Source organism: Struthio camelus, chromosome 2, assembly GCF_040807025.1.
Source record: "Struthio camelus isolate bStrCam1 chromosome 2, bStrCam1.hap1, whole genome shotgun sequence".
Classification (NCBI taxonomy): Eukaryota; Metazoa; Chordata; class Aves; order Struthioniformes; family Struthionidae; genus Struthio; species Struthio camelus.
In genome coordinates, this window is record NC_090943.1 from 17,783,072 (window position 1) to 17,807,251 (window position 24,180).

General features: G+C 39.6%; 1 protein-coding gene across 28 annotated transcripts in view; it reads right to left on the reverse strand.

Annotated features, from left to right (window-relative positions):
• The window catches only part of SVIL (supervillin), a 141,830-nt gene that overhangs the window by 100,083 nt on the left and 17,567 nt on the right, over positions 1 to 24,180 (reverse strand). For 17 of the 28 annotated variants that reach the window (XM_068934466.1, XM_068934465.1, XM_068934462.1 and 14 more), the window contains exon 1: positions 5,009 to 5,138. The exons of 9 other annotated variants lie outside the window; for them this stretch is intronic. In XM_068934466.1, coding sequence (XP_068790567.1) covers positions 5,009 to 5,081 — 73 coding nt within the window. In that variant the 5' untranslated portion in view covers positions 5,082 to 5,138. Of the gene's footprint in view, positions 1 to 1,811; positions 2,007 to 5,008; positions 5,142 to 24,180 lie in introns of those variants that run through there. 2 more of the 28 variants (XM_068934467.1, XM_068934470.1) reach the window with 2 other exon arrangements.

Genomic DNA, 24,180 nt, shown 5'->3' on the forward strand with positions numbered 1-24,180 from the left:
CCAATAGCAAGAATAAAACTCCTTTCATGTCCCACTACCTTTGCCCCACAGAGAGTATCCAATATAAGCAATTTTGCAGAGAAATGCTAAATATAAGACTATAGTCCTTCTGAATAAATCTCCTAGATATCTACAATCCTCCTTCACAATGGAAGTTTCTGCCAGGAACGTCATTTAGCAATACACTCAAGACAAAACAGTGCTGGAGAAGTAGAATTAGTGCTTAAATTGACTGTCTAATCCCCAGGGAGCAAGGAAGGAAGTTGACCTGTTCCAACAAGTTTAAGCATCTGCTACACAAAGCAGAGCTTATATCATTACTTTTCATCAATCAAAACGTTTCCTGCATTACACCTTTTTGCATTTGAGCCTGAAACCTAAGTTAAGGACTTCACAGTGTCTTCTTGGTCTCGCGCGTATTCAGGGGTTATTGACTTCCATGTCTGAGGTCCTTATGGTCTGCTTTAAGTCTTTTAAAAGGCTTTTAAAAGACTTTATACCTTAACAGGTTTATAGGAGCACAACACAGGCACATTAAAATGGGAGAGAAATTTCTGTCAACTCACTTTTCAAAATGCAAGCACCAAGAAAAAAAAAAAATCAGGTTGTATAAAAAACAAAACGGATGCCCATTAAAAATAGTTATTTTACTTGAGTAAAGTAACATTTTAGTGCTTAAGTGCATAAAGTAAAAACGTTTTAAGTTCAGTAGCAAATGGAAATATGTGTCTGTTTACACAAAACAAGAATTAACAGGTTATCTGAAGGAGAATATTGATCATGCAGTTTTCTTCTACCACTCACTGCTTCTGCACATAGAAAGAGTCTATCTCCTATAAATATACAGATCATGGTGAGAATTTAAAGGGATATCTCCTAAGATCTGTGTGAAAAAGTAAAAGATTAAAAAAACACATTTTTTTTTTTTCAAATAAACATTCCCTGCGCTAAACTGAAAAAAAAAAAAAACATTTTTAAAGAGTTACTCTCTAGACCTATTCTGTCTTTTGGCATTCTCCAGGCACTACTAGAAGTTTGCATATTTCAGAAAAAAATTCTAGATCCATTTGACAGAAGAACACAGATTTGCGATTCAAGGAAAATGGCCTTATAATTGCTAGCTCCTAAAAGGAAAATACAGGCAGCACATAGAACTATTTTTAAAGCAGAAAACTTTTTTTCCTCATCAAGAACACTCTTCTTGCCTTTCTGCTGTAGGCAAATACAACACTGGGAACATCCTTGGGGCAAGGAACCTCCTCTGCCCCCTTCTCCCCCTCCTTTAACAGCTGATACTTTTGCACCCGTAAAAGCAGCACCAGTGAATTTCATCTGTGGTGACCTGATATTGTTTAAAAATAAGAGAAAGGAAAGTTGAAGAAAGCGTTCTTCAGAAAACTCCAAATGTCAACATACAACAGAGTTATCTAATGAAACAGTATTCACACCTGTTCATAAAACTTCTTAAACAGAAGACAAAAACGCTAATGAAAAAACAGTTTTTAAAAAAGGGTTCTAAGAGCTGTGTGTAGTACTGTGGCTAAGGTTAACGTATACGAAAACTGCAAGGGAAGAAAGGCACCTCACACCAACCAACCAGTGACACAACTTACCATTCCTAGCAGAATGAACTCATCCTTTAAGCAAAACCACAAGAATAAAAACACAAAATGCCTCAAGGAAGACTGAATGACTGGCATGCACAGGCTGGAATAAACCCACTCACATTTCAACCTGACAAAGCCTCAAATGTTCTCAAACAACTGGCTCCAATGACTGTGTGCAAGCTCCCGGAGTGAGGTGCTACTTACTTCAGAATCTTGTAAAAAATCCACTTGTCTGCCTTTACACAGAGGAGGAAGGAAATGATGCAGCAGAAGGGGTCAAAGTCTGCTCAAAACAGTCACTGACAGCCCCTGAAACTCTTTGGCCAAAAATTTCATAACTCCTGTTTCATAGAAGTTCCTTGCTTCAGCTATGATTCTTTTCCAAATAACTTAACATTCAGCCACTAAGAAAACAAAAAAAAGTGTCATTACAAAAGTTACCAAATATCAACATGCAAGGCTGGCAAGTACGTGTGCAGTCAAGATGATTCAAATAAGTCAGATAAAATTAGAACAGTGCTTTTCTAAAAGCATGTGTTCACCAAATGCAGTAAATATGCAGGAGCTATATTCCAAGTGCCGATTCCAAACATTAGAGCAAAAAACTTAACAGTGAAAATCTCCTTCTAAAAGTTCGCTGCCATCTGAAGTCCTCAACAATGTTATTTCCTGAGCTGCCTTTAGCATTTCCATCCATCACTGGATTTATCCACACAAAAAGCTATAGGCTCTCCAACCTCAGAGGACTAAGCCAAATGCAGTGTGGCAACTTCACATAGGACCAACCTTTTATGGTTGGAACAGTAGAGCTTTGATGCAGCTAATCTACCATAAATAGCTCTTGAAACTCAGAAGGATCAAATCAGCTGTTGCAACAGTCCCAGCCTGTAGCTACTTTAAATCCAATTAAACTGTCAACTCTGTCTTGCAGCTTTTAATTTAACCCCCCCCCCAACTTTTCAGTCCTGCTCCTACAAGGAAATAAGAGCTGCAAAAACAAATGCAGCCGAATAAAAAGATATGGGGGGAAGGAAGGGAAGCATGAGAAGTCCATTTACTTCAATTTTTATCAGATATAAGTAATTGCTAAAACTTCTGTTCATTAATCTCATTGTATTCTGTTACAAAGAGCTTAAAAATTTGATGCTCATTTAAAAAAAAAAAAAAAAAAGAAAAGAAAACCCACACAAAACACAGTCCTGACTTGTAATGAAAACTTACAAGTTGAAGAAAGAAACAATTCCAAGAACAACAAGCTCAGCTTTAAAAGGCAAGCGAAACCAAGCAGATAAGCTACTTGGAGTGCTACCCATGTCCCAAATTAAGGCAGTAAATTGTTAGCATATTTTTTCTGTAACTGAAATAAATCAAGAAGTACTGGAACTCACTGTTATAAACAGTTATATCAGAATGTTTCCTTTCAGGTATTTGGAATCATTTTCCCACAAAGAAGCTGAGAACTACAGTTAAGGAAGTCTTAACTAAAAAAGTAATGAGGAGCTTCCGAAATGTATGTTTGCTGACAATATGAGGCAGCATAACTCTGAAAACTATCACTAGGACTACTGGTGAACAACAACTCCTGAGAAACGAATGTACTGGCACTGTTCTGAAAGACAACACTAGTTTGGATCTAATGAAGCGCAGGTGAGCAGCATTACCTTTATGGTTCACACCACAGTGCAAAGAAATAGCACACAGAGCAAGTACGCAGGTATACGTAAATAAAAGATACACATTTTTAACCACATATTATTCTCTCCTCAATCTTTCCAAAACAAAGAGTTAAGTTACTCCAGTACAGTACAGGAAGTCCAACACTTCAAAGAGGAAGAAGTGTCTTGTAGGAAAGGCCTGAATCCGTGTCTTCTGTAACCACTTAAATCCTGAACATTGCTAGAGATCCTCCGATAACTCCAGGCACATGATTTAGCATCTAGGCATCATTTCTTCTTGTACAAGGGGAGAAAAGCATTACTAATTCCCACTAATTGATCTGCTTTAAGAAGGCCTGTCATTTTATTAGCACCTCTAGAAGCTACTCTAATGAAAAGTGACAAAACGTGAAAATCACCAGCCTCCACCTCATGGAAAAGTCTATATCCCTCTGTGAGCCCTTTGTCATCCTACTCCTCTGTCTGAGCTTGTGTTAAATCTTATCATCTAAATTAAAGGGCCTGGATTTTAATTGGTTTGCAAAGTACGTAACATACATTGAACACAAAAAGAGTCACTGGTTTTAATCTTGCCTACATAGATGATGACAAAGTAACTTCAATCAAGCTAAATGAAGTGGTTTGTTATCTTCTCTAAATTGTGAATGAAGAACCCAGCTGTGTCACTTTCTGGACGTCTTAGGGAAAAGTCAAGAGTGGGAAGTGAGCACTGACAGTTTTCCCTTTATGCCTTAGCAAAGGCCCAACAAAATTTATTCAGATGTACAATAGCAGGGGATAGGGAACTTTTCCAGGGAGTAAACTGGGCATGTGACAAGTAGATTAAAACAGGGGAAAAAAAAAGTGACTGAATCAGCTGCTGACAGAAGACATTCAAAACAGCTCTTAAAACGCAGCAAGCATTCCTGCAACTGGTAAGAGAAAGAGCAGTCATCAGCGTGTTGTCGGAGCACAAGCCCTGGCACTTTCTGCCTTATCCATAACCATTTAACATCCTAGGTCTTTTATTACTGAGGAATTTGAAGGATGCAAGTTATGACATGGAAACACACCCCCTCTCAAGGAGCGGGACTGGGATGGCGTGTTCCTTTTACTAAACCACTCTACATCTAACTGTTAGTATTCATTCTCCTTATCACAGAGGGCATTATGTTAAAGGATTTCACTTTTGCACTTGAAAAAAAAAAAATCTTTTAAATGCTGTTTTCACATACGCTTCCTTGGCTATAAGCTTCCTTGGCTATAAACATACAAAATAGAATGCCCTATCTCAGAAGTGCAACAATTCCTCCCTCTTCATCCCCAATATAAAATTTCTGTAAATGCAGAGGAAGCCAAAATCATTAGTTTATTGCTAGGTCTTTACAGCAAGCTTAAGATTTAGCACACATCTTCCCGAGACCATCACACCCTGCTTTCAGTGTGACATGTTCTTCTCAGGCCACAGGGTCTGCCTCGTTAATGAAGACAGAAGCATATATTAAGGGACACACTTTTGGCACCATGCTCTTGGATTGCAAGAGATGAAACAGAGAATAAGTGCTTCAATGAATAGCAGGCAAGAAATAACAATATCGTGTAACAAAGCAAAGCACGCACAGCTTGAGAAGCCTGGAGTATTTTTGAACAATTCGGTTTTCTACAGATTTCTTTCCAGCTGGGAAGGCGAAGGGCAAGAAAGACTTCCCATATAAGAGAGATGCATTTAAATAGAAAATAACTTACCAGCATCCATTGTCAGAATCATGACCCCACTTCTGTGTCCCAGGAAGCAGGAAGCCTTACCCATCCAGTGCATGCGGGTGACTCAGAAGGGTAGCATGGCTTTGTTCAGTTTATATCTTCCAGCTCATTCACCCCTCCTCCCTCTTGTGGGATAAAAGTGTTGCCTGTGCCTGGCCATCCCTATTGGTTCATTTAGGGAACCACACTCATTTAGCATATTCAAGTTTCTGTGAGAGCCTAAAGTGATCCATAGAGAAATTTTTACCCAGCATACTTTTTCTCACTCTGGGCGAATGAATCGTTCATCCTCTCACTGTCAGGCACATATTACAACTGGTATTATTGTCACAGGGCTAAACAGTTCCCTGTGCTCTGTGTCCAAAAGAAGGTGGCAAATCAGGGAGGATAGGGTAGTCCCATGGACTGCAGGAACCCTAGTTCTGCTGCGCTGCCTGTCTATGGAAACAAGGCCACATATTTGATGCCCTCCAACCCAGCTTCCCTTCAATGCAAACTGTATAAACCCTGAAATTCAGGGACTCCCCTGAACTTTTCAGGATTTGTTCTTGCATTTTAATTTTATGGAGACAGAACAGTATGAGAACGCTCTCTTACAGACATGCGCCGGAACTCCGTAGGTTAAACTCCGCAGGGAGGAAAAGGGAATTTCTCTTGACCTGCAGAGTTCTCCTAGACGTATCCACTGGTATAACCTAGGCTCTGGCTGAGGTATTTGGAAAGTTGTTACAATCTATTTCTGAACTACCAGGCTAGTGAGATAACAGAGAGTTAAAAATAAATAAATCCGCAATGTAAGTGAAATTCTACCTGATCAAGAGATACATGCAAGTCTTTGTTAATTCTGATCAAACCATAGGGTGGTCTAAAAAGTGTGCACCTGTAAGGAGAGAAGGCAGGCCAGGGGAAGAGTTGCTTTCTGTACTACAAAATCCTCAAGATCTTGCAGTGCAACTCTGAAAGCCGAGTTTATCTATCTTTCAGCTTGAACTGCCAACGGACTTGATATCTGTACTTGGGGACTCAACAAACACTTTGAATGAAATACCACTGTTGTTCATCTTCTGATAAGAACTACCTTTTCCAAATAAAGAGCGGACATGTTAGGCTACCATCTCACCACGTTAGTCACCACTAGATAACTTAAGATTCATAACTCTGTGATAAAACCACAAGCATATTTTGGAAGCGTTGCTTGTGCCTGTTGAAATAAACAGTGCTCCCCTCCTCCCCTCCTGTTTTTAGAAAAGGTATCAGTTGCAAGTTTCAGACACTGAGGTTTACGAAGCCAATAACAAAGTTGGAATCAACAATTCAAATGAATTAGCAAGAGCAGTATAATTGAGTCATCACTTCTCAGATTTCCTGACCTATTCTTTCTTTGCAGGGCTTCACATCAACAGTTTGAGTCACTACAGTTTTGGAGAAATAAAATATTCCTGAAGATAAAAGCTTCTGACACTTACAATAGGACATCACAACAAAAGCTTTGGAAAGAAGCATGGGTAAGTCAGATCCAAGAATCAAAACTAAAAACTATCACTAAATGGAAGTTAGGAAGCTCCTCAGGTGGACAGACTGCTCCTCAGAAAGCCTTACTACAAGGTTTTTATTTTCACAGAGAAGCATACAGCGTCAGAAAGGATTTTAGACTGGAAGTACCAGTGGTTTTCTCCAAAGCTAGTATATGCAAATTGCCAGGATGCTGTTTGGCTCTCTGTAATCAATAGCTAAGCCTATTTGGCAACAACCCATGCCACGTGCAGAAATACATGCTAAACTTCTGGGAATGACATAAACATAGCTTCCTTTTCTCATCAATAACTGTTGATTTGAAAACAGATGCAGGAGTAAAGATGATGCTTTTGCACTTTCCATTAAAAAAAAATAGATCTTATACATGTGGTTTCCATCACCATTCCACTTTTTCCTTGCTATTATCAAGCCACCTACCTCAAACTTTTTCACCTAGAAACATCTTTATTAGAAACGCTCAATGCTCTGGACACAAAAAGAATGGATTAAAAAAAAAAATAGGTTTTGAGCATGCCTTCAAAGAGTACAATCCCAAAGCCTGAGAGGAACCCTATGGAGAAAATAAAATACTATACTTTTTACCTCGTTGGTAAGGTCAACACTTGGTACACTTTCAAATACAACCGAAATCCTCCACTCTGCTTGAAGCCAGGCTAATCCAACACTAGGCTGTCTATCCCCAGGCAAACTGAGCATAAGCAATATTGCCATAGGAGAACACTAGTAACCACAGCTCCTGCTCCAGATGCACACATTTCAATAAAAGCATTAAAATAGGCTGTACAAGAGCAAACTTCACTTTCAAGAAGATGGTATTCACTGTACGCCTGGCTTTAAGAAATATAGTGCTACAGTTCTGCAGCAGTAAAGCACATAAGTTCAGGCAAACTGTTCTTGGAATAACAAAAACAACAGTAATTTCTGGGTGAGTGAGAGATGTGAGGTACCACGCAGTATTATTTTTTTAATGGCACAAGTATTAATCATTCAGCTTACAAAGTATTCAGAAAGATAGCTGAACTGAAACCATAATGGGAACAGTCTAACGGACATCTGAAAAAATAAATAGGAAATAAAGGTTTTATCCTTTATCTTCAGAAGAGAGAGAATAAATTTTCCAGCTAGGCTAGACAGAACTCAGCACAGGGGTTCAAAGTGTGACATTAACTTGATATATACTGCTTCGTAAAGACTGGGCATTCCCTATGTCTCAGTTCTAACCTAGATGGCAGAAGTGAAAGATTTCATTGTTTTGCAACGCTACACCACACAGGAAGAGTTGGCTCAAATCTCTGTAACTACAAACGTATCAATGTTAGAGGGAACACAGCATGTTGTTCAATTTCCAATACACATAAGCAGGGCTGCTAAAATGTCCAGTATAACATGTATAAATGTCCAGTATTTGCTCAAGAAGCCTTGGCTTTGCTGCCCTTTGGGGAAGTTATACCATACAGTTAGTACTGGATAAATGCTATACAGCTAGGCGATAGTGTAGCAAAGCTAGCATGCTGTAGAACAGAAAAAACAAAATACCTGTTCTTAAACTGCGTCTACTGGCATGATATAAATAGGGAGGATAAATGACTTATTAGCTGAATCTGACCACGCCACATGCATCTCCCAAACCCCAAAGACAACAAGACAGCCATTACTGAGATGTACCTACATCAACAAAGTAGCAAGCCATGACCTCCAGAGATCTCCAATTTTCTTCCACTGTCATTTTATGATCTCATAATCTGGAGTCTATGTAATTGGTTACTGAATATATCTTATAAACCAGTTACTGCACAGAGCAAATACTGCATAGTACTTCAAGATGCTGTGGGAAAGCCTCACATGTTCATCTGAAGATTGTATATCCAGATTGCCTGTGTTTTAGTTATGAGAACTTCTCAAACAGTATCTTACTCATGCAAGTCTATAAAATTGTGTACTAATAACAATCTTTGATTGTTTAAATTGTCTACTGAAATAATCCTTATGATTTTAGTTTTTTTTTTTTTTTAAAAACACATGACCAGAAAAAAAACATTCACATGGTCAAAGAGCATCTTCTTCTGAAGGGCTGCAACCATTTTATGATAGCATATACTAAAAAGAGAGCACAGTAAGAAATTTTCTGGAAGCTTGGCTTATGCAAGTCTTTATTGGAACAAGTTATGTAAGTACCTATTACCTCCAAAAACTTAAGTCCACAGGACCGTCCCACACGATTTTCAGCATATGCTCTAGCCTTGCTAGGACAGGCTACTTCTGCTCACGTTCATTAAATAGTTTCATTAAATAATTCATTGAATAGAAAGTATACAGCTAATGACTGCGATGTGAACAAGCTTGCTCTAAATATTTTTGGAGACTTCACACAAATATTTTGATTCCAAATTGTCAAGATTCAATTCATTTTTCATGTCCATACTCCAAACCCACTTTTTGTATAAACCAAGTCAGGTTTCATTTTTACTGCAAGCCCTTCTGGCTTTTCACACTCTTTAGCATATGTGAGGACAAGCACTGTCCTCAGTCCCCAATTTTTTTTTTTAAATAGGTCAAAAATAACAAAATAAGTTTTAATTCAAATTTCCACTCTTTACACTGAATTTCCCCAGCCTTTAGAAGCTATGGAAGGTTGCAAGTAAAACAGTTCTCACAAAATTTTGAAGCAGCAACTGTGAGAGCACCTACCCTATATGCAAGAAGAAACACAGGCTACATGTAGTAAGAGAAAGAGTGGGACTACAGCTCTTTCCAGGCAGTGTGGACAGAATTATACATCAGCTCTATTTTAGGAAAGTTAAGAGTTTACGGGGGGGGTGGGGGGGTGGAGTCTACCTATTATTTTGCAGATACAAAACAGTAAGATCCTCCTGATCATCTCCAAGAAGTCACATCTCTCCACTCACAAAAACCACAAAATTCTCAAAAAGTAAGACTAATCCTATGTACTACACAAGTTTGGGGAGCTCTCCCATTATGGGAGTAAAAGGACCTGCTACACACAAACTTGCATAAAAATGCTTTTTTTTGGTTTTAGTTTGCATTCACTTAGGGAAATGCTTTTCCCTTTTTCTATGGGGAAAACAAATATAGCACAGGCGAAAGATCTGACAGGGTTAGACGGAGCTCCAAGTTTCTAAACAGCAGAAAGAGCCTGAAATAGTCTTAAAACAGTATTCACAAATAGCTCTTTATACTTCCACAGTTTCTTGCAAACATACATTGCATTGAGATTCTATGATGGTTTTATCTGAATTCCCTGAAGAGCTGTCCTCTGAGTAGAAGGATTAGACACTACAGGTGAAGCAACTTATTTCTCTCCAGGAAAGGGAAAACAACATATGAAGTCAAGGAAAAAAGATTCTCTCATTGTGTGATCCTACAGTTTCCAAACAACGACAGCATGGGAAACCATGGGTCTGTTTATAATTTTAGCTTTCACAAAAGGAATCGATTCCAATGTATAAAAAAGCAGGGAGGACTCCAAGGAATACTGCTTGAGCATTACAAGGATACTAAATGAGGGTGGCAACAGCGTTTTGCAAGTTAAGTTCATAGAGCTGATCTTTGAGGTCTAGCACCATACATTTGAGTTGCACAGCAGCCTGCTCCATAAGGCAGACAGCTGGAGAATCTGTACTAGACAACCTCACTAGTTACACTAGAATCCAGAAAGTTATTTAGATCAAAGAAACTAACAGAGCCACGAGACCACGTGTGGTAGGACCAGACGCAAGCATCTTAGTAGCTAGGAACTGAAAAATCTGAATCAAATCTAAGCTGCAAATATATACCTCCCAAAAGTCTGCAAAAATCAAGAAGACACAACATAAAGGGCAGACTACAGATCTGTAATCAACTAAAATTTTAAATCTGAAAGAAATGTCACTAGTCTAGTATGGCTCAAGCTATTTTAACATACTATAATTGGAGGATGGAACAACAGATAGGCTGGAATAGGAGATCCATCTCTGCTGCTGTCTCCCTCTCAGAGCATACAGAAGGGAAGTTTTGGGAAGAGTCTAGGCCAGATTTCAGCTTGACACTTTTCACTGAGCCTTACAGCTTCTGATAATCCCAGACTTATTGAGTTAGATCCACTCTCTAAAGGTTCATTTCTCCTACTGCAAAAAAAACAGTACCAGCTTTACCCAAAGTCACTGTGGAACCCAGATGAATTCAGAGGTGAAAGGCAAAAAGTTCATTTTGGCACATTAAGGGCTAGAGCTCTGGATTATGAAATGGAAACTTAAGATGACATTAAATAAGGAAAACCTTGATCTTGGAGTGCCTGCGACAGCAAAGCCCCCTGCGCCAGCCACAGTACCGTGCTTCAGACAAGTTTCAGTTGCAGGTGGGACGAGTACTCCACCACCTTAGCTGTCTTTCAGAGCAGCTTTAAAGGTTGGGGAGGAATGAGATAGAAGCAGCTGCTCTGAAGCCCTTGTTCAGGCACTGCCTTTTGTCACAAAGGACTCTCACTCACCTGTTTTTATTGCTAAGCTATGTATACTGCTACAGATGTCAGAAGAAAACAACTGAGAATCTGTTGGAGGTTGGTGGGGGTGGGGGGTGTTCCCCTAAGTTCACGATAGGGGAGGTACAGTGCTTTGATAAACATCTTTCTTCAAGCCTAGATGTCCTGTTTACCTCACCACAGCACTTTAAATATCTTTGCAGTGCTGATGAATGAGTACTAATTACACTAAGCCTGTTAGACTCTGCTGCTCTACTGGAGCTCACAGCTGTGGCGTGTGAGGTGTTTGTAGCTGTAGATCATAGGCAGAGCATTTAGAGCACTCTTCCCCTCACTTAGGATTTCTACTAGTTTTAGGAGCTCCTATTGTCACTTTCATATTGAATAAGATTTGTTCTTAAAACAGCAGCATTTCTCAGATATTGAAATACCAGCTGTCTTCTCTGAAGGTCCCTGAGAACTACTCTGGGATCCTACCCGTTATACCACTGCATGTTATTACTTCCACACATGTAGCATTAGGCACACACGGCTTCTTCTTTAAATGAATGGTACAGAAAGAGATGACTGGGAAAACCACATAGTTCACGGTTCAGATCTGCACCCATTTTTTGGTACAGACTCACCTTAAATCCCAACCATCCATACCTGACTCTCTAGGTAAGTCTGCATTACCATGTTGAAGTGACCCACAGTCCAAAAGGCATTACTCCTCTTACAAGGATAACACAAGGAAGTAGTATAGGTAAGAATCACAAATGCACATCCCAGGGCAGTTTCTACCCTATCTTTCAGCCAGTGATATGCAAGCTCATTTCTGAAGTAAGAGTTACTTCAGAAAACTCCATGTCCATAGCAAACTATTCCTTGTACTGCTTAAAAAGTACTCCTAAACACACAGAAAGAAAATACAGCCAACAAGGGCTGCCCTCTTTTCTGTTCAGTGAAGAACTTCACTAGTAGATATGCTGTTTCTTCTGCACTCCTGTTTACACAGTAGTCAGTACTTGTGACCGTGGAAAACGTTTTAATATACTTGTTAGATTTACCATTTCAAGTTGCTCTTGCAATGGAATTACCAGGCAACCAATTAGTGTTTTCAACTTTGGCAAAAAATATTTTTGCATGTTTCTTTTAATTCAAACATAAGTAGGCCTGTTTTCTTCATCCACTGTAACAAATGTAGATCTAATCTGAGTTTACTGGAAAATAAACACAGTTCACAACATCACAGGGCAAGGTATCTGTATTAAAGCAATTTATGTACAGATGAAGTCTGCTTCCTTTTCTGCCCTCTTCTTACCAGGTAATGACTGGTATTGAATACGAAAGCACTGCTGTAAGCAGTCATAGGAGAAACTAAGTTATCAGTTCAAAATTCAGCATATAAATTATAAGTTTCGTATTAAAAATGACTTTCACACTCCACCGCCACCCTTTCAAACATGTACAAAGTGGCCTAGCAAGAGTCTGCAAATTGAATTGAATAGGATGTTTGAATGTGGTGCCTTCAAAAGATGAAAGTGTTTCAGCAAAGGTATTATGCCAGTGACTTGGATCAAAACAAAGACAAAAAACCAAACCAAACAAAACCCGCGGGGCAGGATAGTGAACTCTGCACTATCAGAGACATGGAATTTATCCCAGCTGTCTTCAGATAACAGAAAAAGACAGGACAACAAGCAAGACTTCTACTTGTTATGACACAAGGAAACAACTTTAGAACTACCAAGGCAGTAGCATAAAAGGGATGACGTGATTACAGGGAAGAAAGCAGCCTAGAGTATATTGCTACCTCACCCATTCATATAGACAAGATGATCACCACAAGCAATAGCACTTTTCAAAGAACATCTATTGATGAACTGTAGATACAGTCACAGGGCAACAGAGAAGTTTTCTGCAAGATTTGTTAGGAAACCAGAAGAACTTGACATTTCAAATGCTAGATATCCCTATGAGAGTTTGAGCCTTTAACAGGAGGCACATTCTTTGAACCACCAGTTTCCTCTTTCAGCCAACCACCTCACAGAAAACAGTCTGCATTACACCTTTCAATAAGCTCCAGAACTGAAGACAACAAGACAGCTGCATCTACCAAAAGACTATTACCATCAAAATCTTGAATTTTAAAGATCTATGGATGCATCTGGAACAGTCAGTTCTCTTCCCAGAAGAGCACCAAGCAGGAGACAGCAGCGAGATCTCTCCTAGCGGAGAGCGCTTGACTCAGCAAGCGAGTCTGGCTCTACACGCAACAACCTGCCACATGGCCCGATTCCTGACCCCCACATCAGGAACCATAACTGCTTTTATTTTCTTCTTTGACAAAGGCAAATCGTCGCTGGCTCTGCCTATAACAATTTGCTTCCCTGTAGGGTGAAATCTCCACGTGGAGATTCATATTGACATGGTTAGATTGCTTGCAGTAACTGAGTTAGGCTGTTTCAAGCTACTTTACTTATCTCAGCACTACACTGTATTCTTAAGCATGCCAATCCCTTGCACTCATAAAATAAAAACCCAGAATAATCAAGTACTCCTGGCTTGTGACTATGTTTTCTGCCACCAGTGCAGTTGTTTCTTTCTATATAGCAGTGGAGAACAGTTCTCCCATGAAGAACTGAACTCCATGAAAGAATATGTGCTGTTGAACAGATTATTGTCCTCCTCCTCCTGTGACAACTGGTAGCGGTAACTCTTGCTCTTCCAGGCTGAGATTCAGCTGACCCACACACTAAATTTAAGTGTCAAATCTACTGCTTAAGTCTTTCAGTCTTTCACTGTGCCTAATCCAACTCCTTTATTAAGCTGCTTTAAAAAAAAAAAAAAAAAAAAAAAAGAGAGAGGGGCATAAATCTAGAGAGGCATAAAATCAAGTCACGATATCCTGAGTGACCAGAGCAACAACTGTGAAGAGTGGTCAGGTCACTGCTCTGCTCCCACTGCAGCTGCTGAACATGTCAAACACATGATAACAGTATCTAGAGAAGAGGTCAAAACAAAAATAATTATTTGAGAGCAGAAAACAAAAAATAGTCCTTATAGTCCACGGAAACAAGGAAGGCAGCAACTCACCCAGCTCCCTAATGTCATGCAGCTGTTTGCATTTTTCACTAATCCAGTTAGTCTACCTACACCTATCTTTGTATTTCAGGTAGGAAGCTTGTCCAAGGCTCCTTGAATACTGGTGGCCCACATACTATTGTTTCCTCATTTCCAACTTTCACTCGTTCATTATTGTTTTCTATAATTAAAACACCCCTGAAGTCTAATGACTAGGGAGGTAAACTATGTGTGTGGCACTGCAGAAAGATTTTGCTAAACATATTAGTTTGTTTTATCATCATGATTTGGATTACCTGTAGTAAAAGCATTTCTGTCATTCCTGCACTGCACTCCAATCAATCAGGGTACAAAAGGGAGCTGGATCTCAGGAGTGCTTCAGGTGTCCTTAGCAGACAGGAAAGGAGACCCAGCAAAAAGGAAACCCATGCTGAACAAGGTAGGTTGCCCTTAAATAATCATGGCTGTAAGACTAAAGAGTCTTCGTTACTATGTTTAAAACTTCTCCTAGTCTAAAGAGGCAAAAACAACCAGGATCCAGACAAAGCCTCTGTGATATCAAAACCAGAGCCAAAAGCCACTCTAGGGCAAGTTAAATACATGTAACACATGTTCTCTTTTTAGCCCTGAATGCAGGTCTCCCCTTTCCTCAAAAGAGCTCTGAAGTTCTAGCAGATAACATACATTATAAAGTCTAGAAGATAAATTTTCTCATTGCCTCCCTCCAGGATCAAAAGGACAGGAAACAGAGAGACACTTTTAGGGTGTTTTATTTATTGCTTAATAACTTGAGTCACACTGATTCTGCAAAACTATCCTCTTCTCAGACTCTTCAAACCCAATCAAATAAGCCTGATACCACAAAACTTCTTAAACATGCTGCGATAAGACACTGTTCTGGAAAGCACTAGAAAGTACATCTTCATAGATAATTAAAAAAAAAAAGAGCCTGGAAAGACTTGGGAAAGTGCAACAGCCTTTCTGTGAAGCCAGGAACCTTCAAAGGGGGTTTAATTAAAACAGAGTTTAACACCTCCTTCATGCTATCACCCTTCATGTGTTAGAGGCATGTAACAAATCAAACTGGACAGCAAGTCCAGGCAAAGGCTAAGATGAAGGGACTGGAGCATCCCTCTTATGAAGAAAGGCTAAAAGAGCTGGGACTCTTCAGCCTGGAGAAGAGAAGACTGAGGGGAGATCTGATCAATGTGTACAAGTATCTGGGGGGGGGGGGGGTTGTCGAGAGGATGGGGCCAGACTCTTCTCCGTGGTGCCCTGTGACAGGACAAGAGGCAACGGGCACAAACTGAAACACAGGAGGTTCCGTCTGAACATGAGGAAAAACTCCTTTCCTGTGAGGGTGACTGAGCACTGGAACAGGTTGCCCAGAGAGGCTGTGGAGTCTCCTTCCCTGGAGATATTCAAAACCCGTCTGGATGTGATCCTGGGAAATATGCTCTAGGTTACCCTGCTTGAGCAGGGGGGTCGGACTAGATGATCTCCAGAGGTCCCTTCCAACCTCAACCATTCTGTGAAGCGAGATTTTTCAGCCTATTGGTTATGCTTTTACGTTCCCCTCCCCCCCCACACACACACACTTTCCACCCTGCCAGAAAGAAAGGCTTCACGGGTCTCTCTTGAACTCAAAGGAAATCACTGTTAAGAACAGCAAGATTCAGCTTTATGCTTGCACTTCCTCTCAACACTGGTGCTTACCTGTAAACTCTGAACATCTCATGTTCTCATTTTTCTTGTTTTTTCAGTCATTTAGGAAGAACCCAACACAAGAGTACCAGAGGATAAAGATGCTTCTATTTGTAGCCAGTTCTCTTAGAAGACATTCAAGAGCTCATCCCAACTGTTATTTGTTCTATCATCTCAAAAAAATGATGATTTGAGTATACATACAGAGTAATGATCTGCTGCAGTCACCAGACTCTCCTTCAATTAATCTTCCATTTGATTCCACATAACACTGTCATAGTTTGACCATGTTTTAGCCTCTCTGCCCAATGAGGTTTTCAGAAAAAAATATGCTTTTGCATGTTCCAGATGTTTAAAGAAATTATTTCTCTAAAGAGTTGGAAGTGGAGTGCTGGAGTGCTGAGCACCCAGTCTTTGCAAGTACCATAATAAAAGCAGGCATGACTATACTTCCCCCAACACCCACCAGTGAAACCATTCATCTTAAGTTATCAGCTCAGTGCTCAGGAAGTTGAGAGCTATGCTAAGAATAGTAGGTGCATATGCAACTCTCCCACCATGCCAAGAGTAAGTTTATACCTTGCACAGGATAAGGATAACTCCTGTAAATACCATGTAACATAGACATATCTGACCCCAAAATAATGTTACTGCAACATGAAATGAATGTTTGAGGTGTATGTTAGAACAATCGTGTGTGCGTGTTCATGCTTACCACATTAAAGTGCTATTATTGATGCTTGACAAATACTCCTTAAGCAGGGAGAATTAAAAGCAGGAAGTTCAAACAAGCCTTTTAGCCAAGGAAATCATAAGACATGTTAATGTGAAGTTTTTTTCCATGGTAGCAGGCTACAGTTTCTCTTAGAATCTGGTTTCAAATTTGATGAAATAGGATTCTGCAAGAAACTCTACACCACCTCACAGAAGCTCCCGTCATACACTGACCTCTAGTGTAATAAAGACTCAAGACACCAGAAGTCTCTTCAAAGCTTTAGAAAATATTTATCAAATTATTTTCACAACACTCTGAAGGACACTTTCATGCAATAAAATAGACTGAAGTGAGATAGGTCTCACGGGATTACTTTCAATTGTTTAATAGAACTGGAACATGCTGCACGGGGGAAGCTACAAAGCTTAAATTGCTTTAAGGATGTGAGGCTACTGCTGTGTTTACATAAAGTAATTCACATCAAAGCAGCATTTAACTACTTTGAACAGCAGCTTAATTTAACACCTAAATGTTCTGGATGTGCAGAATTGTTTCTTAACTACAATTTTACAAAGAAAAATATTTGAAATAGAAACACTTGCCTTAGGTAAGTCCTATATCTCATCGCACAACTAAATCAGCCCAGATTCTGCGTAAGAGTTTTGGAGGGCGCGTGGAAAGAGTTGTTGCCTCAGATGTACTTACGGTAGCCAACATTGAAACAAAGTCTGTTAGGAGTCTGAGGGAATGTCACCCTCCATATGATATAAAAATCCTCAAGGATCCCTCACTCACTAAAGACCATTCAAGGCTCTCAGAATCAGCCCGGGTGGGTGACTCCTTATAGAGACTATGGCCAGACTGCACCAGGAGAGTGGTTGCTCATTTTTTACTAACTACTTCGGGAGAGAGGAAAAGAAACCCCAAAACAGCAAGTTGGTTTCAAAACCATCAGCTTAAACTTCCCCACGCAAAAACACTCCCCCCACAACTTTACTGATAAAGCCCCTACATTTTGTTATAAGCTAACTATAGTTTTATGTTAAAAAGCCATTAAATGGAAACGTAGCAAGTTCTAAGGTGGTGTTACTGAATGGTGCAATTGAGATGGATGTCCATACTCTTCAGGGATCCTTTTATACTGCTCTGTCCACTCCCTACACACCTGTCCAGAAGACTATGGACAAATCCCAGAGGAGCTCTGCTTATTTCAAATTGGTTCTTAGGCCTCCCTTTAAAAGCAGGGAGTCATTCAGGAGCTGTTTCTGAATAAAGTGACTTTCTCAAAATTGCCAGGTAATCAGATTTCTGTACTCGTTTCCACTGAAAGGCAGACATACATGGTTATGCTGGAACATACTCCTACTCTGCTAGAGTAGAAGCTCTTACAAACTGAAATCTCTTCTGAACAAGATATTAAAAGCTGTGGAAATATTAAGATCAAAAGAATCAAGTACAACATGAGAACAGCCATCACCATTTTGAAGTATGAAAAAAGCATTCAGAAACCATCTCAAAGATAGTTATCTAAAACCAAGTTCAGATCAACTGAAAAAGATCCTTTATATTTGTGCTCCCAGAGTCAAGTCTGTGAATACAACCGAGAAAGCAAAGACTGAGTTCTTAAGAGTGGCTTCTAGCTGTGAGTACCAGAATTCAATAAATCCTTATCTGTATTGACTACGTCTGAAAGAACAGGTCCACGTTATTTAAAAAACTATTCAGCGATGTGTTCAAAGCTAAACATGCAAATTTAAAGGTGACTTCTGAAACACATACAGGTCACTAGGAAGACAGCTGTTAACGTTTACTGCACTTGCCTTCTACACAACAGTTAGCTTCATGCTGCTACACAAGAACACCAGCAATGACTTCAACAAGAGCCACGACCTGCATCCTAAATCCTACTTCTTGAATTTGTTCCATTTTGCACCAAATTCCACTCTAATCAAATCTGGCAGACTTTTCTGCTAGGCGTAAGCGATGACACAAGCACGTGAGTTGTAATGTATCCCAATTTCCCTCGCGCAGGTCAGTAAACAGTGGTGAAGAACTGGAATTCCTGGTCACCAGTCCAGAACTCGAAAGGTCAAAATTCACCTCTAATGATCACTTTTCTTTTCCACGCACACCACAGTCCTTTTATAGGCAAAAACCTTTACTGCAACTATATCATGGAGTCAGACAGTAGCACTAGGATTCAGAAGGATATGAGTGGCTAAAGTTAGATCAGTTCAGGTGGAGTTACGAATAAAATACATGCTTTAATATGGGAGAGCCTGGCCTAAGCGACCCAACCACACTTCATTTCCCATTCAAGTGTGCCACCTCAGCCTGCTGCTTACCTCACATACAGCCAATACATCGCTTAGGCAAGCGAGTAAATATACCTAGAATTCCTGAATGCCTAACTGTCATTTCTATTCAGCAAACACTTTTCCCCTCACTAGGAAAGTACGTAGCAATCCTGCTCCTCCCAGTCCAAAGGGGGCAACAGTTCATCTGCAGAGCACGTTAGGCAGATCTCTGAATAAAAACTGAGTAAGAATTACATAAGTAAGTTCTGATGGCTTATACAACAGATCCTTGCGCTTGTATTTGACTGAATATGTTTTTCCAGCTATTTTTTCCCAAAATTCTTGTACTTAATTCAATGCATGTGGTGATGGGAATGACTTTCAGAACAGCAGTGAGCATCAGTACACAGATGTTCCACATTTGTCGTGTCACATGAACCCTGTGGCCAACACCCAACCATTAACAGTCTAAAAATCCTCCCACATAAAAATTCACATATGATACATTTGTTCCTAGAAGAACATTTGTTAATACATTAGATTGCTGGAGACATTTCTCCAATATTGTCTTTTATTTATTTAATTAAACTGCAATCGGCTTTCTTTAGTTTCAACTCGTTAAAAAATATAGAGAGAAATTAAGTCAAATGGTAGCTTGACAAAATTTGACAGAGCTAGGAAAAAGCCCTTTCAAATGAAACTAACTGTCTTTCAAATTAAACTAACTATAGTGCATTGTGGAAGAGCAAATGCCCATACACAGCATACGATCGTGTCCAGATTTTTTTTCTGGCTAATCATTTTTCTAAAGAAATTGTAAAAAAAAAACATAAGTGAAGCAGACAAATTCACAGCCGGTACAGAGTTTTAAACACATCACTCAAAGAAGTTCCCTAGTTTATTCCTCCTAAAATGGATCAGAAAAAAAATAAAGCACAGAAATTGAAAACAGAATGCACTACTTGGAAGCTCTGCCTTCAGACCCTTATATTCAGCATGGCTTTAATCATAAGGAATATAGCTCAAGAGGTTGCATCTGTTAAGAAAATTTTGTGCCCAGGGTTAGTGGAATGCTCCATGCCACATTTCATATCTCATCATTGATAAAGTGCTATGCTGCAGGTTGTGAGAACTATCGGGTAACTGTGTATTGGTCCAACTTTTACTGAAACAGCAATCTAATGCCATATAAGGTTTCATTTCAGACGCTAATTCCTAAACTATCTTGATTAACAGGCAATAGCCCTTACACATCAATGCACTTGTAATTAATGGATCACTATCTATCCAACAAACGCATTTCTAGAGGAAATATCCAAAGTTAACTCTGTATTCCTCATCAAAGGCGCATAGCAAACATATGAAGATCTTCATTTGTGGCCAACTCAGTACTTTTGCATTTTGGTGTATACTGGAGAGAATCAATTAATTCATACAGCAATACTTGCAAGCATACAAGAAATCCAAGTAGAATAAACCCAAAGACACTTCCTACTAGTTATTGCATGTTACAGACCACAGGTCAGTGTCCTATAACATTAGAGAGATGGTTTCAATTTCTTGCTGATAGAAGTTTGTGTGACCTTGGAAAAGCCCCTAGGGCTGGCCTGCGGCTCACAGCAGTCTCAGACAACTGCTGACTGCCAGACTCTCACTCCTCTCCCTGGCTACATGAGTCTAACCCTTCTGCTCCACAACTTGTTTGACCCTGCACTGATGCATTTCAGATCAGCAACAATAAATGAATAAATAAAGCCCCACACAACTGATTCCTTACACGTTTAGCATGACTCAGCGTAAGGTCTGAAAAGCAGAGTATGTGCCCCTTCCGTATGCGGGTAAGGGGCACCACATAGCAGATCTAGCTGAACAATCGCACGTACCTGTGCCAGAAGTATGCATGCTGCTTTATCCTGATCAAACCAAACCTAGCTACAAAAAAGGAAAAGGCACGACTGACAAGATCTTCAGAAGTTTCCCTAGGTGAGATGTTCCCCCAAAAACAGAACCTCATTTCTCCTCCCTCAAGAACGGTTCATCCAATCCATTCTTAAAGCATCCCCCAAGAGATGATCTTCAGTGCGGTGAAGGTACCCTTCTTGCTGTCTCAGGCTGACTCTCCGAAGGCCAGGAAAGATAGCCTATTAAGAAATTCACCAACTCCATAGCTGAACCCCTCTCCTCAGCTTTCTCTCAGCGTCTGCATTCTGGAGAGTGTTTTTGTCTAGACTGCTGCAAGCATCATTATTTTTTTCCTACTTCTTCCGCTTGCACAACTCTCCAAGGTGGACTGATTGGATAGGATGTATGGGGTTATAACAGGTGTGGGTTAATAGTACCAGAGCAGGACCAGAAATGCTACAGTAAACATACTCTTTATTAGCACAATTAGAATACAGGAGACGACAGAAAATATTTAGCAGCATGTATTAGCCTGCAGAAAAAGATGTGAAATCATCACTCAACATTTACAGGTTATGGCAGATACAAGAAGAGAAAGGCAATCTGTTGGAAACAGCTATACAGGTAAAGAAACTGAGCACCTATCCAATGAGGAGTTTCCTTCTTAGAAATTCTTTCTATAACTGCTATGCATCTCCTCACAGATACTTTAAACAATTAAGTAGTATCCATTAGCCCATCTGCAAAGCCTTAAGTAGCCCCTGGAGCCTTTAGTCTCCCTCACTGAAAGCTTGTTTGTTTTAGGAAATCACATCACAAATCACTTAACATAAATACACTGACCTTATTTATGAACTAAATTTTGGAAATTTTATTCACTTAGTGGACTGCATATTTATGGTACAAACTGTTAAGTCCTGTGGGATTTGCTTAGTTTCTTGCTAATTGTCTTTGCTCTCAAAAAAGTTTACACTGCTCACAGTTTATTTATGGACTTAGGTTCTCATGTTTTAAGGTAGTTATCTCAAAATTAGAGCTTAGGACTAACATCAGAGCAATTTTATGGTGCACTTCACCGCAGCCAACGGCAGCCCTTTTCAGTAACACAACCATGAATACTGTACATAGGACAATACTCTGAATTTAATGGAAACACTGCCATTACCACTCAATTTACCAGCTTTGCATCAATCTGTTTAGAAGACACCTATGCTGTTTGGCAGACTATTAAAAAAAAAAAAAAAAGCCTGATACACAACTCCTGTTGCATTGTAATAAACATAACTTCCCCTTACAAGAAGCACTTGTGATGAGACTTCACGTTTTCAGAGCAAAGTAGTCTGCCTACGTTGACAAATTCCATTTTGAAAATGAAGCAGAGTACCGTAAGCCTGAATACCACTAACACGGGCGAGACAGTTTGATTACCTTGCACGTCATTTAGCCAGTAGAGGTAAGAAGCTTCCAGCACTACAAGTGACAGAAGTATATCCTTGTCTTGTGCAGCTGCTAGGAAAGCAGTGCTGTGATTCTCACAGCAGGTTTACTGTGATCACCACCTGGAGGCTGTATCATTCCTGGGAAGCACAGTTAGCACCTCTTTTCTCCTCCCACCTCACTGCTGGGAAGGCATCAGGATAAGAGCAGACCATTTCAAACTTGAAGCACAGCAGCATCAGCTCAGTCCTGCCCTGCATTGAAGTTCACACTCCCCAACGTCATGCAAATTCATAAGCTACATGACTATGGCAGATGTTCCGTTTGCTAGTTAGCCAGCGGTGAATAAATACAATTTCTGCACACAAAGGGCTACAACACGAAGGGTAAACTGGGCATTCTTGCTGGATTGTATTTCAGATTTGGCTGAAATTTCACTTTGGCTTTGTTTCACTTGAAGTTACCAAAAGCGAGGTGCTATTTTTAGGTAGATAAACTTCTGAAAAGCTAGCCACACCATAAACAAAGCAATTCTCTCTCAGCTAGGTAACCCACTATGTTGGACGTGAATGAGTAACTATTTGCACTGTCTTTGAATTTCATCTAAGTTCAGAGGAAACAGTTTTGGAATTTCCCTGCCTACAGGGTAAAAAAAAAAAAAAAAAAAAAAAGCAGGAAAAAGAGAAGTGCAATACAAACAAACAAAAAAGATTTGGGTTTATAGGCAGCCTAGGAATCTACTACTCTTTTCAATCACAGTTCAGAGAGTATGTGGGGTAAAACCCTCACTTTTCTGCTCAACCAGACCCAGATTACAAATCAGAACTGTGCATATTTACAACATGTATTCGTACTGAGAGATTTACCTCAGACATGTGATTCTGCAAGTAACAGAGATGAGAATCCCTTTTGACAGGGTGCTCCAGGACAGATACAATAGCTAGGAACATGTACTACAGTTAAAACGTCAATCATCCGTTCTAAGGAAAAATCATATTGTTTGAGCTCTCTTAGGCATACCATTCCTTAATCTTCAGCTTGAATTCCTTCCTCATCCTTTATAGATCAATTAGATATATCAAAATAAAAGCCTGAACTAGCTGCATAAACTAGTGCATCCTCAAAATCCACTTTAAAAGAGCAGTAACCAGTGTCACACGTTCTAGACGGATCAAAACTGAACAGTGTAAGAGTGTGGGTATCCCAGTGACAATGTAGTCCAAGTTTTTAAACAGGAGCCTGGGTGTAAGCTTCACTGACCAGACGCTTAAATATCTTCAATAACTTTGAATAAGATATACCTGGCAGAAAAAAATTGTCTTAGTTGTAATAAATTGTAATAAATTGTCTTTTATATTGTAAATTAGTTGGCATTGATGCAAGTCACATAGTAGTCCATCTTGAAATGGTATCCCAACAAAGGAAAACACTGATGTGCAAAGATACTTGTTGTGAATCATCACACTCACCTACGTATTACAGCAAAAACATTTTCAAATTGCAAAAAATTCTCATAAAACCCCTAAAACTAGAACATGCCTCTAATTAAATAAACATCGATTTTTCCCAAAGCAAAATACGATTTTAGATTTAAAGGAGGTTTCTTTAAATTAAAGCTCTTACTCAATCGAAATGTGACAACAGTAGAAATGGTTCCATTACAGTGTCTTTTTTAGCCCCTTATCATTTATTTAGACATCTTCTGAAAGGGCTGCAAAACTGAATTACGAAGTTCTTAAACTTCTTGAGTAGTAGCATTTATGAAAGAGATATTTCAGTTGGCATGTTAACCAATGACTTCTGTCTTCATCTAGTAAGTACTATGGCACAGATTTCCACATTTGCTCATGAAATTGTCTTCCAAGTTTTCATTATGAATTTTTGGAAATGTTCTTTCAGGCTCAGGGACAATGAGCATGTTCCGATTTCAGCTAGTTGCAGTTTTCTCTCCAGAAGACATACTGGGTTATGCTGCAGTTTACAGTGCTTAACAACCTCTTCCAAAAAAGCATACATGCAA